At 50.1% G+C, this 14,915-nt stretch overlaps 1 protein-coding gene across 3 annotated transcripts; it reads right to left on the bottom strand.

The window, feature by feature from the left end:
* Positions 1-200: 200 nt before the first annotated feature.
* Positions 201-14,307, bottom strand: CUNH20orf27 (chromosome unknown C20orf27 homolog). 3 transcript variants are annotated; one of them, XM_028755745.1, is made up of 6 exons: positions 14,182-14,307; positions 7,660-7,776; positions 5,876-6,018; positions 2,058-2,196; positions 1,045-1,167; positions 201-859 (listed from the first exon to the last, which is right to left on the bottom strand). In XM_028755745.1, the coding sequence occupies exons 2-6, from the start codon at positions 7,676-7,678 to the stop codon at positions 759-761; spliced, it is 525 nt and encodes a 174-aa protein (XP_028611578.1). In that variant the 5' UTR covers positions 7,679-7,776; positions 14,182-14,307; the 3' UTR covers positions 201-758. The 3 variants fall into 3 exon arrangements, with proteins under 3 accessions (XP_028611578.1, XP_028611588.1, XP_028611570.1); XM_028755755.1 differs by having other exon boundaries at positions 5,876-6,014; XM_028755737.1 differs by having other exon boundaries at positions 1,045-1,170; positions 14,182-14,250.
* Between the last annotated feature and the right edge of the window lie 608 nt (positions 14,308-14,915).

Below are 14,915 nucleotides of genomic sequence, written 5' to 3'. Positions count from 1 at the left end.
AGCATCCCTGAGTTCCTGAAGACTATTTTATGTCCTAGACACCTCAAGCACTCAAGCACTTTGTCCCAGACCTAAAAGGCATCCATGTCTTCATGGTGCAGGTGCCACAGTACGGTGCAGCACCTTCCACCTGATCCTGTTGGCCCATCTATCAAGGGTGGTCTTCCAACCGCAGAGAACAAAAAGCCCCCGCTGACCTCTGAAGTCTACTGGAGTTTTTATTTATTGAGGTCTCTATTCCAACCAGTCATTTAAAAACCAAATACCACAGACCTGAGGGGTAGGAGCTAGGAACTGTACCTCCTCACCACACGAACGGCAGTGGGGAAGGAAGATGAGGGCAGCAGAGGTGGAGAAGGGGAGACGACAATAGCAGCAGCAATGGGGCATCAACGTCACACAGACAGCCACTCGGTCCTCTCCCAACCCCTAGCTAGAACCCCTATGGCTTGGGGTGGAAGAGGTAAATCCCACCCCAGGTCCCTCCTCTCAGATAGCCTCCTCGGGGCTCAACCCATTTCTTCGGTCAGGAGACTCAGGCACATGGGAGAGGAGGAAGTGGGGAGGACTGTGGAGAGGCAGGGTGGTGGTAGGGATGAAGGCAGAGGTGGGAGGCAAGAGCAAGGTCTAGCCCTGCCATGCCCACCAGGGGAGAGGTGAGGAAGCCACACCATCACGCAGCATGTCGGGGAGCAAGTGGAGTTTTAAGGCTCAGGGGCTCAGGCAGGCAGGCAGGCAGGCAGGCACGGCCCCAGGCCTCAGTCGAAGCCGTGCCAGTCACTCTGTTCCGAGTCATACTCCAGCTCGGCGCCCACACACTTGACACCATCCAGCAGCATGGGTGTACCGTGGTGCCGGTCTGCAAGGTAGGCACAAGTTAGAATATGCTGGCTGTGTGCTGGCACCACACAAGGTTTATCCCACAGAGACCTCTCCCTGGCATTAGCTGAGGTTTTGGGGAAAGACCCTGCCAACTTCAAGAATCTCTTGAAGCCAGTCTCATGTCTCCCTCCTCCAACCAGACCTGCCCTAACGCTAACTCACCCATGACCCGTGCCTGCACCGTCACACGCACACAGGTGCCCATGTCACCCTCACAGGCCAGGAGCATCTCCTCTTTGAGGACGCCTTCTTTGTGTGCCGAGTACTCACACTTGATGCTGTATCCTGCTGGAGGACAGAGATGGACAGGCAATCATATTGTCTATATTGTCCCCAGCACTCAGTCCCTACCCAGTAACTCTTGCTGAGTCTCTTCCAGAAAGAAGCCCAGATGGCCCCTTCAGAGGGCCACCCCATAGAACTGGTACAGGACTTAAGAAACTTCCATCCTTTCAAATAAGGCCATTGTGCCTCTGGCCTGAGAACTCAGCGTGTCTCTAAAGGTGGAAGATAGGGTCCCATTCATCCTTCTAAGGTCCCACTGGTGCCACAAAAAACGGCAGAAAGAAGGTGATGGAGATCAAGGAGAGGCTGTCATGGTGGGCTTTGAACAGACGGGGTGGCAAGAGGAAGGGACTTCCACCGAAGGGCAGGTGGTTAGGAAGCAGTAGTGGGGATGTGGAACTGAAGCCAGTACTCAGCATCGTACCCCTGAAACTGGCACCCTAGTCTCTGTCAGGCTGGTGATCAAGAGTAGGACAGCACCAGAAGCCAGCTGGAGAAGCAGCCTAGAACCCAATGCCTGAATGGAACTAGTGGGTTCTAGACAAAGTTCCTACAGCTCTGCCTTTTTATCCAGGAAGATGAGAGGGAGGCTGGAGGTCCAAAGGCAGGTCCTCTGTGGCTCCCATCCCTGGGACCTCTCCACTGAAGGTATCATCAGACAGTGAACAGGCATGCAAATCTGCAGCGTATGTTAATGGAATGGACTTCTCTATCCAAAAATGGAGGCCTGGGGCTGAAACTGCTCCCATACTGGAAGCTCAAGGAGGTGCCATGCTCCTGCCTTCTCCTGAGCTGCCTGGTCACCCTAGCAAGGGAAAGGGCAAAGAAACTCACAGCAGGCTCTCATAGATAATTAGGGTGGGCCTCTAGCAGCCCAGAAGGGGACCTACCCTCAGGGATGGGTGTGACGCTGAGGAGCTTGAGGTGCAAGCTGTGGACAGGGGCCTCATGGATGTCCTTGCTCAGTCTGCGCACCGGAGGCAGAGTGAAGGTAATCTCATACCTGTGCAGGATCTTCAGGAAGCCAACCTACAGCAACAAGGGAGAAAGGGAGGCATCCTCACTGTGGCTTCTCCTAGGGCATCAGGGTGTGCTGCCGGGGCTCCTGGTGAACCCCAGCATCTGCTTCCCTGGAGCCCAACTCGTGTTATGCTCCAGCTGTTCCAGGCCTTTTAACAATTCCTTCCCCTTAAGGCTCATGGCACAAGCAACTTCTGTTGTCCAGATATACTGCCTGGCAACCAATGCTGTCCCTGTAGGACAGGGGCCTTGGGAACTTTTTGGTATGAAGAGTCATGCCCTGCGTCTGTCTCAGAGACCACACAGGCCTCAGTTTTACAAATAAAAAATGGAAGTCAGAGAAGTGACTGCCTAGAGGTCACATTGTGAATGAAAGAAAAGTCCTTCCTAGACCTCCTGGTCACTCCTGCCTTGTGTGGTACTCAGTAAGAAACCAGCCACAGCCAGGGAGGGGAAGCATCACTACAGCACCTATCCAGATCAAGCAGCCCAGGAAGGAACGTCGGTAACTTCATTACTTGATAGCATGGGATAGGAGAGAAAACAGAACTGGAGAACCAGACACTAGGGTTTGGGGAATGGCTCAATGGTAGACTATATATTCAATATGTGTGAATCACTGATTTTGATCCCAAGAACCAACCAAACAAACCAACAAACAACATCAACAAAACCCCACTAAACCAGCTGTGGGAGCCCACAGCAAGTCAAAAGCCGAATTATTAACCACAAAACCTGTGATCCTGTCTGTCGACACATGGTGATGCACGTGTGCCTACCTGCACACTCAGCAGTGCCAGGTGATCAGTGACCTCTGCTCATGGTCCAAACAATTTCTGTTGCCCAGATACACTGCCTGGCAATGCTGTCCCTCTGGGAAAGGGGCCTTGGAAACTTTTTGGTGTAAAGGGTCATAAACTGAAATGCCTCTGAGAAGAGTGGCCTTCTGAAAGCTTTCTGAGCCAGGCAGGGTAGCTCTCATCTACTCCAGCCCTGAGACCAAGGCAGTAGGGCTGCTGCAGGTATAAGAGCAGTGTGAGCTACCCAGTGAGTCTAAGGCCAGCCCTGCTACACTCTCAAAACAAAGAGCTGGGGATATAGCTCAGTTGGTAGAGTGCCTGTCTAGCATGCGTGGCCCTGGATTTGATCCCCATCACCAAATCAAATCAGGCCTGGTAGGGCATACCTGTAATCACAGCACTCTGGAGGCAGGGGCAGAAGGATCAGAAGTCCAAGGTCATCCTTGGCTACACAGCCAGTTCAAGGACAGCTTGGAGTACATGAAACCCTGTCTCAAAAAAAAACAAAAAAAAACCAAAAACATATTTTTTTTTAAAATTTGGATTTCTTTTCCATTTATTGGTAAGAGGGTAGGCTTAACATATGCTATAGTGCCGGGGAAGTCAGAAGATAATTTGCCAGTGCTGGCTCTATCCTTCCACCAAGTAGGTTCTGGGACCAAACTTAGGTAGCTAGGCTGGTCAAGTTCCTTTACTAGCTAAGCCATGTCAATTCTCAGGTCTAATGAGCTGACACAGTGGGTGAAACGGTACTTGCCACTGACCTGACAACCTGAATCTGGTCCCCAGAACCTACATAGTAGAAGGGGGGAACTGACTCTTGCAAGTTGTCCTCAACTTCTGTATGTGTGCTATGGCACACCTCCCCCAAAATAAATAAGTGTAAAAAGGCTGGGCAGTGGTGGCACATGCCTTTAATCCCAGGACTGTGGAGGCAGAGGCAGGTGGATCTCTCTAAGTCCAGCCTGATCTATAGAGGGAGTTCCAGGATGGCCAGAGATACATAGAGAAATTCTATCTCAACAGATTAGATAGATAGGTAGATAGATAGGTAGATGATAGATAGATAGATAGATAGATAGATAGATAGAGATAGATAGAAGGGAGGGAAGGAGGAAGGGAGGGAGGGAAAAGGAAGGAAGGAAGGAAGGAAGGAAGGAAGGAAGGAAGGAAGGAAGGAAGGAAAAAAAAGCTTTTTAAAAAAAAGGCTTTCGGGCCAGGCAGTGGTGGCGCATGCCTTTAATCCCAGCACTTGGGAAGCAGAGGCAGGCAGATTTCTGAGTTCGAGGCCAGCCTGGTCTACAGAGTGAGTTCCAGGACAGCCAGGACTACACAGACAAACCTTGTCTCGAAAAAAAAAAAAAAAAGGCTTTCTAAGGGCTGGTAAGATGACTCAGTGGATAAAGGAACTTGCCACACACACACACACACACACACACACACACACAAAGGCTTTGGACATGAGGTCAATCTGATGTGAAGTCCTGATTCCACAAAGTTGTTCCCTGGCCTCCACATGCACACTATGGCACATGCAGTGTTGTGCACACACAGAGTAATAATTTTAAAAGAAATTTCAAAGACCTTCTGGCTGTCCTTGCAATACTGTGGCACTTGCCAGGGAAATACTCAGAGATGTGGAGGACAATGCTTATCATCACCCTAATTTATAAAAGGAATGGAAACAACCAGAACACACAAGCAGCCATGACATATGCCAAATACCAGATGGGGGTGAAATCTCATTGAAAATTATTTTCTGGCAGACAGGGAACAGCTTGCAAACAAAAGCATGCAAAAAAACATGTCAGCTGGGTGTGGTGGCACACACCTTTTACCCCAGCACTCAGGACACAGGGGAAGGTAGATCTCTCTGAGGTTCTAAGCCAACCTGGTCTATAAAGCAAGTTCCAGACCAGTCAGAGCTACACAGAAAAAAACCTCTCCAAAAAACACAAACAAACAAACCCTACTACCAACAATACTAGCTTTTGGAAACAAAGTTTTGAAAAAAAAAATACACCAACATAGTCACCATGGTCACTTCTGGGCCATGTGACTGCCTTTAATTTTCCTGTCAAATGTTTTAGTGCCTTGATTTTGTTTATTCCCCTGGTAGCCATCAGCTGCAGGAGAGAGAATGAAGACTTTAGAGATGAACAGAAAAGAATACAAACCTGAGGCCCTTGTGAGAAGGGCAGCAGGCCCTCACCCCAGGGCACTTCTGCTCAACTCTGGGACCCTTTCACTGACCAATCTGAAGGTCTCAACTCCTATATCTCCTAACATATCCCTCCAAAAATTCCTTCCTGTCCCTTCTAAGTGGGTATGGAACCTAACAGCATCCAAGCAGTTGAAGGAGCCATGCTGCTGGGTGTGTGAAGTATAATGGCATGAATAGCTGGCTGGTGAGATGGCTCAGCAAGTAGAGACTTTACAGCCAAGCCTGATGATCCCTGGAACCCACAAAGTGGAAGAGAGACCCGACTCATGCAAGCTGTCCTCTGACCTCCGTATGTGACTGTGGGATGCATGCTCCAACAAAACAAATAAACATAGCAAGTATATGGAGTCAAAAGGAGGGAGGAGATAAATGGGGGACAAACTGCCCAAGGCCACAACACTAGGAGAGCGTGCCTAGGCCTGATCCAGGCCCATGATACCACAGCCTCCAACCATCCTTCTATGGCCCTTGTCTATGGCATTTGTTTAAATCACTTACCTAGTTCCTTACCTCCCATTTCACAGATGAAGAAACAAAGGCTCAGGGAGAGGCAAGTTTGTGCCTGTGACCTCAGCTGGGGAAGGGTTGGATGGGTAGGACAGCTTCTAGAAGCCAGGAAGGAGGAAGGAGGAGTGAGGCTGGTGGTAGGGGGGAGCTCACTTACCTTGACTAGGAAGCTGTTGTCGCTCTCCTGAGTAACCATGACCACCGAGTCATGTAGCTTTTCATCAAAGTGGACGTGGCTCTGGGAGCCTTCTGCATCATGGCCTGCTGCAAAGCGGATACTTCGGACTCTGGGCTTACTGCCTAGGAAGAGGAGGAGAAGGCTCCAGAGGCTGCCGGATTGCCTCACCACCAGGAAACCACATCTCCTTGTTTCCTCCCCATGCTCACCCAGCATACACTGTCAGTCACAGTAGATGCTGTTAACTTGAGGCTTGTGCACCCCACCTACACACAGACACCTGCCTGTGTAGTGTTCCCACAAATGTGCCCTTCCCAGCATACATGTGAGAAAGACTCAGGGAGTAGCTGATAGGACCCCTCACTTGAAAGGAAAGAGGCTGGCCCCTTCTCTACCATCATTCAGTGTAAAGCAGGACTGTCCACAGTACCAAGCTCTCCATCCCTGCCATCTATTTGTTTTTAAGATTATTTATTTATTTATTTATTTATTTATTTATGTTTGTGTTGTCTGTCTGTCTGTCTGTCTGAGTTTATGTGAACAATGTGTCAAGCAAAAAAGCATTGGATCTGCTAGGCATGACACACACTTTTAATCCTAGCTTGGGAGGCAGAGGCAGGTGAATCTCTGTGAGTTCAAGGGCAGATGGTACCATATAGTAAAACCCTGTCTGGGGGCACGGAGAAGACAGCAACAACAAAGGCAACAAACTTGAAGGAACTGGATTTGCAGGTGGCTCTGGGCTGCCTGCTGTGAGTGCTGGAAACTTAACCCAGGTCCTCTACAAGAGGACTGCTGAACCATCTCTCATCCCAAATAACACCTTCCCTTCTGGTTTGTTAGTGCAAGAGACAGGCCCAGCCTGTGACGCCTGATAACTCCAAACAACCTGGGGCACAGTGATAAGAATGGACTCTAGTGAATCTACTTACAATGGAACCTGTTAAAAACCACAATTTGAGAAAGAAAACAACAACAACAACAGAAAACACTTGGCCTCCTAGAAGAGGCTTCAGCTGCCAGTCAAGACCAGTGGTCACTAGCACTGAAGAGGCTGAGCAGCATTCTAGTCTACCCCACACTGTTTCCTCCTCTACTAGTGTAGATGAGGGTCTGTGAGGGTCTTAGCTATCACTGTGATGTTTTGGAAGTTCTAAGGCCAGGAAGGGCAGGGATTAAAACACACTACATGGCTGGGAGATAGCCAAGAGCCCATGGGAAACATTCAGCCTATGGGAAACCAAGGGTATGACCCCAGCCCTCTGTGACCCTCCAGCAAGGCCTTAGGCCTCCCAAGAGTCTGATCCAGAGTCATTTTGGTGGGAGGGCCTGGACTGGCACTGGTCTAGGTTCTTGGATACTCAGCAGACGCCCTGCTAAACATGCATAGCTACAGTTCCTGGTAAGCCCCTTTCAACCTGATTCTCAAATCTTACCCAGTTTCCTTTAGCTAAAGTCTTCCAGATTCATGTCCAGGTGTCTGATGTTCAACCAGCCCAGCCCTCATGTCCTTTAACACTGCAACCAGTGGAACAGAGGGGCTGACATATGTGGACACAAAAGCATACATTTCCATAAAATGGCAAACCAAAGAGCAAGCAGGGCTCCCTTCTGGGGCTTGGGTGATCCCAGACCCAGCACAAGCCTTGGCATATTCTGAACACTGAGGCATCACATTCAGGGCTGAAACAAGCCCAATTTGTAACAATCCACCAGGGGCCACTCTGAGAGCTCATGCAAACTTACAGTCTTACAGCACTCACCTCTGTTGGCTGCAGCCATGGACACCCTCCGTTCCACTGAGCAAGACACACAGCTCCTACTTGACACTGCCACTCAAGCTCAGCAGCCTGCCATGCTCCAGAGACAGTGATAGGAACCTGAAGGATAAAGATGGAGTCAAGACCACCCGTGGCTGGTGGGGATGGGGTGGAGCTCCCTTTGGAAAACCCTTATTGCTTTCAGAAGACACAGGGACACGTCTGACCCTTCTAGTGTAAACACACACACACACACACATACCCCTCAACCCAGCCCTGCCTGATACCCTACTGACCTAAGACTCATCCAGCTAGCTTCAGTTGCCAAAGTGCCAACACAGGACTCATATGTCCAGCTACCTAAGACTGGCAGGAAAGACAACTGAAAAAGAAAGGAGGCTTTCTTTACTGGCAATTTTTAGAGGCTATTTCTGGCATTGCTGACCCCAAAGAGCAGACCCAAGGACTATATTATTCAGGTCATATACCCAGTTCAAGTAGTTTCAGGTCAATCAACAGTATAGTTACAAGTGGGTAAGAATAAGAGACGACCTCATAAGAGTTCATACTCACATTCTGGCAGTCAGTCAGGGCCACATACAGAGTCCTATAGAGAAGGTGGTCCCCTGTCTAAACCTGCTGTTTAGATCCTAACCTGAGTCACAGAGGCCTCTGGCTCAGCAACCCAAGGGCTGCCTCAGTGCAAAAGTAACTGTAAGAAGCTGAGATTGATCAGCAAGTAAAAGACACTTGCTGCCAAGCATGATGACCTGAGTTTAATCTGAGGGACCCACATAGCAGAAGAGAAACAACTCCTGCACCTCTCCTCTGACCTTCATACATATGCTGGCTAGTGCATGTGCAGTGTACATACACTACATACATGTAACAAAATCAGAAAGAACAACCATGAGGCAATCTTAGGAAGCTTCTGATGGGTAGGGTAGAGTCCATTTAAGCATCAAAAAACTAGTGAGAGCACCCTGATGGAAGAGATGGGATAAACAAAACCAGTACATGTAGAGTACAGAAAAGGTGGGAAGCAAGCAAAACAACCCTAACCTCATGTACAACTGAGGACAGCAATGCCTCAACTGTCTGCCATGGAATCAGGCAATTAAAGGGGAGTAACTCAGCCTATATCTTGTATGTGAACTGCCATCTTTGTAGGCAACTTCCTGCTAATAATACCAAAGGATCAAATGCCAAGTCATTCGTGCTCCTAAAGAAACAAATGCCAGAGACAAGGACTCTCAGGATGCTTCTGACCCATGAGAGATGCCCAAGTGGCACTGACAGATGATCTGGTGACCCAAAGGGAGAATGACACAGACTGCCATGGGGAGAAATAATACCTCCCCTCACTCACTGTGGGACAACACAGACATGTTCCCTGAAGTGAGACAGCCTGCATGAAGTCACAGCATCTCTGACAGAGGATGACTGATGAAGATGCTTAGGCTAGACCTAACTGAGCCTCTACACCCAACTTAACCAAACACACAGGACTGTGGAACAAATTAAATAACTGTGCGCACGCAATGAGACCATCCAGAAGGCAGGCTATGCCGCAGGACAACTGACCTGTTTCTAAATGAAAGGGATGTGACAGAGTGCTCTAGATATGGAATTGGGCCACAGCCTGATTGTTTGTTTGCAAATAAAGGTTCATTGGGTCACAATTCCTTTTACTCATTTGTGTGTCATTTGTGACAGCTTTTGCACTGAAACAATATTACTTTGAATAGCTGTGACATAGCCTGCACAGTTCTATCAACCTGCTTTAGATAACACTCACATAAGGCATCAAGAAGGCAGATAAATCCCACAAGAAAGCATACCCTTTTACCTCATCTACTACAAGAAATGGTGGTAGGGGTTTTTAACTCTATTAAAACAAGACGTTTGGGGCTGGAGAGATGGCTCAGTGGTTAAGAGCACTGACTTCTCTTCCAGAGGTCCTGAGTTCAACTCCCAGCAACCACGTGGTGGCTCATAAGCATTTGTATTGGGATCTGATGCCCTCTTCTGGTGTGTCTGAAGAGAGCAATGGTGTACTCATATACAAAAAATAAATAAATCTTAAAAAAAAAAGACATTTGAAGGGCTGGATGGCTCAGCAGTTACATGTACTTCTCTTGCAGAGGACCAGAGTCTGAGTCCTAGAATCCATGTCAGACAGCTCACAACTGCCAATAAGTTACTCCAACACCAGAGGATCTGAAAACCTCTTCAGGCTTTAATCTTAGTACTTGGAAGGCCTGTGGACCTCTGAGTCTGAGACCAGCCTGGTCTACAGAGTGAGACACTATTAAGAAAAACAGAGAGACTTACATTTGGAAACCTGGAAATGGAACTCAACAGTGGCGTGCCTGCTTAGCATGTGGCAATCCCACAGCACTGTGTAAATTAATTTAACTCAAATATATTAAGAAAGGCTGGAACAATGGTTAAGAACACTTGTTGCTCTTAACAAAGAACCCAGGCTCAGCTCCCAGGGTTCACACAGCAGCTTAAAACCAGGGACTGAATGAAGCCCTTCTGACCTCCTCAGTTACCCAGAAAGTTTGAAGCCAGTCTGAAAACCGGATTTTATTCAGTGAGATAATGGAATTGTACTATATATGCATGTCCATGTTTTTCAGAGAAAGCCACTGAAGTGTTTAGAGATGAGTGACCCAGGAGTGAGCTTGCATAATTCAGAGACTGAAGAGAAGCTACAGGGTAGCATTTATAGTCAGTGGCTGGCCTGTCCAGGGCATGAACTCAGGGTCCCCTGAGTACAGACCAGTCCTGGGAACCCCTGGGACTTTCTTCCCTACTGCCTGTTGCCAGACAAGTCCTCCCAGACCCTACAGTGGTTAGGGTGTTCAGAGCTTGGGTCTCAGGATAGCCCTGCTAGAAAGAAGCCTGGAGAGATGCATGGAATTCCAAGACTCTAGACTCTGGGATGCAGAAGCAGCCAGAACTGGAACACGCACCATCAACACCCTCCCAGAAGCTTGTCCACAGGCCCTGGAATGAAGAGCAGCAAGCTCTCTGCCCTACTCCCATCTGGCGAGGGTTGCTTACGGTCAGCTTGCCTCCAGGGAACCTAGCCTTAGAAAACATTCTAGCCACTTCTGAAATAGGTTCCAGGCTGTGACAAGTGACCAGGGCGGCCGGTCTTTTTTCTTGCAGTATGTTCCAGACACACTGGTACAGCCATGGGACAGCCACAGGCCAGTGTCTGTAAGGTTTTTCCATATCTCCAGACACTTCTTAGAGATATGGATGACCAGTAGTGATCAAAGACTCCCCTGAGCCCTTTTACCAAAACAGGCTGACCTGGAGCAGTCCCAGTCAACCTTTCTCCAGGCCCTCAGCCAGAACTACACTTAAGCTAAGCCCATCTACACCTAAGTTCAGCTCAGCTCCAGCCCCAGCATCTTTTTAGGAAAGCAGTTCACACTCCATCCCAATCCCAGGGAAGGCCTAGCCATGTCCTCTCTCACTCTGTAATAATAACTTATTTTAATCTTTCCTGTCATTGAGGGCAGTGACTATAGCTTTGCCAAATGTCCCCAGCATCCAACAGAGCACTGGAGAGGAAGACAAATTCAGTTTACATTTGTTGATTGAATTAATGAATGACATCCTGAGGCAAGCCCAACTGGGCTAGATATGGTGTGCTCGGGGTCAGTGACTCTCAGGAACTTCTCACCCTCATCTCTTAGCCAATTCTTGTTCTGGAAGGCAATCTCCTCCCAACTGAGGTTTCCTTCCACTCTCTCTCTCTCTGGAGGGTTACGACAGTCAGTTGGTTCCTGCCCATGCCCACCCCAAGATGAACAAACTGCTGAAAGCAAGACCTCCATTTCCTTCAGAGGCCAGAATTTGAAGGAGAGCCATCATGCAGGAACTGCCTGTAACCCTAAGAATGGTAAGGAAAGTAACTTCAGGGACCCACAAGAACCTGGAAAAAGCAAACCTCCTTCCACAACAGACAACCTGCCAGCGGCTGCCCCACGGGAACTACACTCAGCCACACACATTCCTCATTAGAAGCAGAAAAAGAGGCCACTGGGCCTCTCCCGCTGTAGTCCTGTCCACAGGGAACTGCTAGGCCACCTCACAACGTTTAGCCTGGCCATGCCTCCAGCCTGCACCTGTGCTAGCCAAGTTCCCACTGTCACCTAAACCACACAGCACCCTCCTCACCCCGGGGGGTAGGGGGCCAGCAGCCAATCAAATTCAGACCATACCCTTGCTGGCAGTGAGGATGAGCCATTTCATTTCTCCAGGAGAGTGAGCAGTGGCCTGTTCTCCTCAGGACTTGGTACAGCTGTGCCTAGACCTCTGTGAAAATGCCGGCACCATTGACTCTACCTCAACCCTTAACCACTACAGACACAAAGCTCCAAGGGCTTGCTTCCCAGAGCAAAGACAATTTCACTGGAAGAAAGGCACCAGAAAAAAGCACTTCCGGTCACTCTTGGAGGAGCCCTCAGGGAGTTCAGCTTCTCAGAAACTAGCTAAGAGATTAAGGAGGCCTCTCCCCTGCCCTTCTTCCTTTCTTCCATTCCAGGGCAGTCAGGCTCCAGGAAGACTATGGAGGAGGCGCCTTTTCTACTTTAGGGCCCTCATCTGGAAAAAAGCAGATGATGCTCCTGTCCTTAGATGGCCGTCAACAAATCAGGAGTGAGGAGAGAAAACTGGGTATGGCAGCAGGCAGACTTGGTTAGGAGAGGCAGGAGGATCAGGAGTTCATCCTTGGCTACATAGCGACTGTAAGGACAGTCTGAGCTGAGACAATATCTCTAAATAATTAGAAAAAACCACACAAACACACATATATAAGTCAAGTGAGATCCTGGACTACTGCAGGATGGGGAACACCGAGGGCTTCTTGGGCTTTCAGATGCTCTTAGGGAAACTGGAGTAACAAAACCGTGGGCAGGGGAAAGCTCTGAGGCTAACTTTCCAAAGAGCCAGCATGTGGGTAAAAACTGGGTGGTTATTGAAAAACCCAGGGTCCTCAGTGCCATAAGGCCTTGCCCCTAACCAGTCCAGGCTACCCTGTTCTAGCACTCAAGGTCCAAGCTAAGTGCCAAAGATGGTCTATCCCTGGCAAAGTGAAACTCTTGAATTGTGACACTCTCCCTTCTGGTTATCTACCTCTTCCCAGAGGCAGCCTTTAAGCCCCAGTGTATCACAAAGCCAATTTCAGCGTGAGCTGTGCTGTGTGGCTGGGAGCACATCCCCAAACCTTTCAGCATCTCCTCTCAGTCATTCTTCAGCCCACCATTCCCAACCTAATAGAAGCCTTTTTCTATGTCAGAGTAGAAAACAACTTTCAATTCTTCCTACCACCTCCCCTACACCCATCCAGGGACCAAGTCACAGCTCAATTACTCAGCCCAGCAAAAGCACTTGTGCAACCTCCCCCTAAAACTCAAAGAACACCCACTGAAGTCTCAGATAGGGAGGGCCACATCGAGGTCACATGTGGAAGCCATCTTCCATCTACTCTGCCTTGACCTATCTTCAGAAGCCCCCCTTCCCCAAAGCCAATAAATGGTATGGGTGTTTACTCTCACAAACAGTAGAGGGAAAGGTTGACCTGTGAAAAGGGTGTTACCCCCTCCTGTCTACCAACATGTGTAGCTCTCCTCTGCCAAGCATCCGCTTCCCACATCCCCCTGACCTCAGCCAAAGGAAGGTGGCTTGGATTCTTCTGGCCTCTAGATCGACTCTTCCACCCAAGAAGCAGAGACACGGGTGACAGCTGCTCCAGATCTCCTTCCTACCTACCCCCCAACTCCACCCTACCCCACCCTACCCCACCCCACCCCACCCTGGCGCGCTCCTTCATGCAGAGCAATGCCCTATCTTCACATCCCACCACCCAGATTAAAGAAGAAAGACTCAAGCTGTCCAAAGGAGCCCTGTTCACTAACAGGAGCACTGGTCCAGAACCTAAATCAAACCATTTCTGCAAGACACTGGGAAGGCTCTGGCACTGGCCTTCTGGCCTTTCCTACCGCCATCGCTGTGGGTGTGGCACTCCCCACCCCACTATTATTGATTTCTCAGGGGACAAGAACAGTGGAACGGGCCTCAGACGTACCCACACCAAGACCAAGGCCGCGGCTCTGTCCATCTGAGATAATGCCCTGCGCTCTCTGAGCTCGCCAGGCTGACGCAGGAGTCTCCGGAGCCGACACTCCCAACATCAACATCCTCCCCATGATCGTGCCCGGGCACCGGAGACTCAGAGGCTACTCTTCCAAGGTCACATAGAAAGCCATGAGGACCAGGTGGGAACGGGACGTCAGCCACAATTTTGCCCCCACCCTCTGGTGTCACTGGTACCCTGCCGGCTAACCGTCACTTGTACCCAGGACCCCACATCCCCCACCCCATCCCGCTTCTACAGAGTTCCCCAGGCTAGAAAGCAGCGCGTCCAGCTCCAGCACAGCGGAGGATCTCAGACTCAGAAGCCGGCTCTGGTGCACTAGACGGAGCCGGGAGGGCCCATCTCACCTTGCAGGCGAGCCCCGCGGCCAGGCGGGCAGGAACGACCGCGGAGGCGGCGGCAGCAGCAGAGCGGGCTCGACAGCGCGAGGAAGAGCCCCGCGCCGCAGCAGCCTCGCGCCACGCCCTCTCCTCCTTCATTGGCGTGAGGGGAGTGGAGGGGCGGGGCTAGGGCACTTAGGACCAATGCGCTGTCTCTGAGATCCACCAATTAACGACGAAATTCCATATCACGTGCGCGCGGAGGCTGAGCCCCACGAGTCGACGTCAACGCAGCAACACGAGTTCTGGTGGTGAAGCGGGTTGGGAGCTAAGAGGGAACTGCTGCTGGAAGCCGACCAGAGCGACCTTCCCCACGAGGCTTCCGAGCCCGGGCAGTTTTGTCTAAGAGCTAAGCAGTCATCTTTCCTACTGGACTGATTCTGGGTTTCGGTCTTCCCTTCCCACCCATTCCCTATTCCAGATAAGCATGAGAACAAAGAAGGCACGCAGCGTGGGAAGGGGGGAGGGAGCGTACGCGGGCGCCCCCGAGGACAAGAGCTTCTGCTCTTGGTCTCCAAGGAGGCGGTCGCCATGGCAGCAAGATGCATCTCGACCCACCCGATACGGTGTGGGCGTCTACATAGAGCACTTGCTAAGGGTTTTGGATTTTTGCCACAGGCCCACCTGTCGGTGTGCGACTCTCTACCCTTGTATACACTGAGCAGGACAAGTGGCTTAAAGTGCCGAAGGAGCAGTCCAGA

This window comes from Grammomys surdaster, unplaced genomic scaffold (assembly GCF_004785775.1).
Source record: "Grammomys surdaster isolate TR1022 unplaced genomic scaffold, NIH_TR_1.0 129, whole genome shotgun sequence".
NCBI lineage: Eukaryota > Metazoa > Chordata > Mammalia > Rodentia > Muridae > Grammomys > Grammomys surdaster.
Note: the sequence above shows the minus strand (reverse complement) of the source record. Positions and strands in the feature narration are given on the sequence as shown.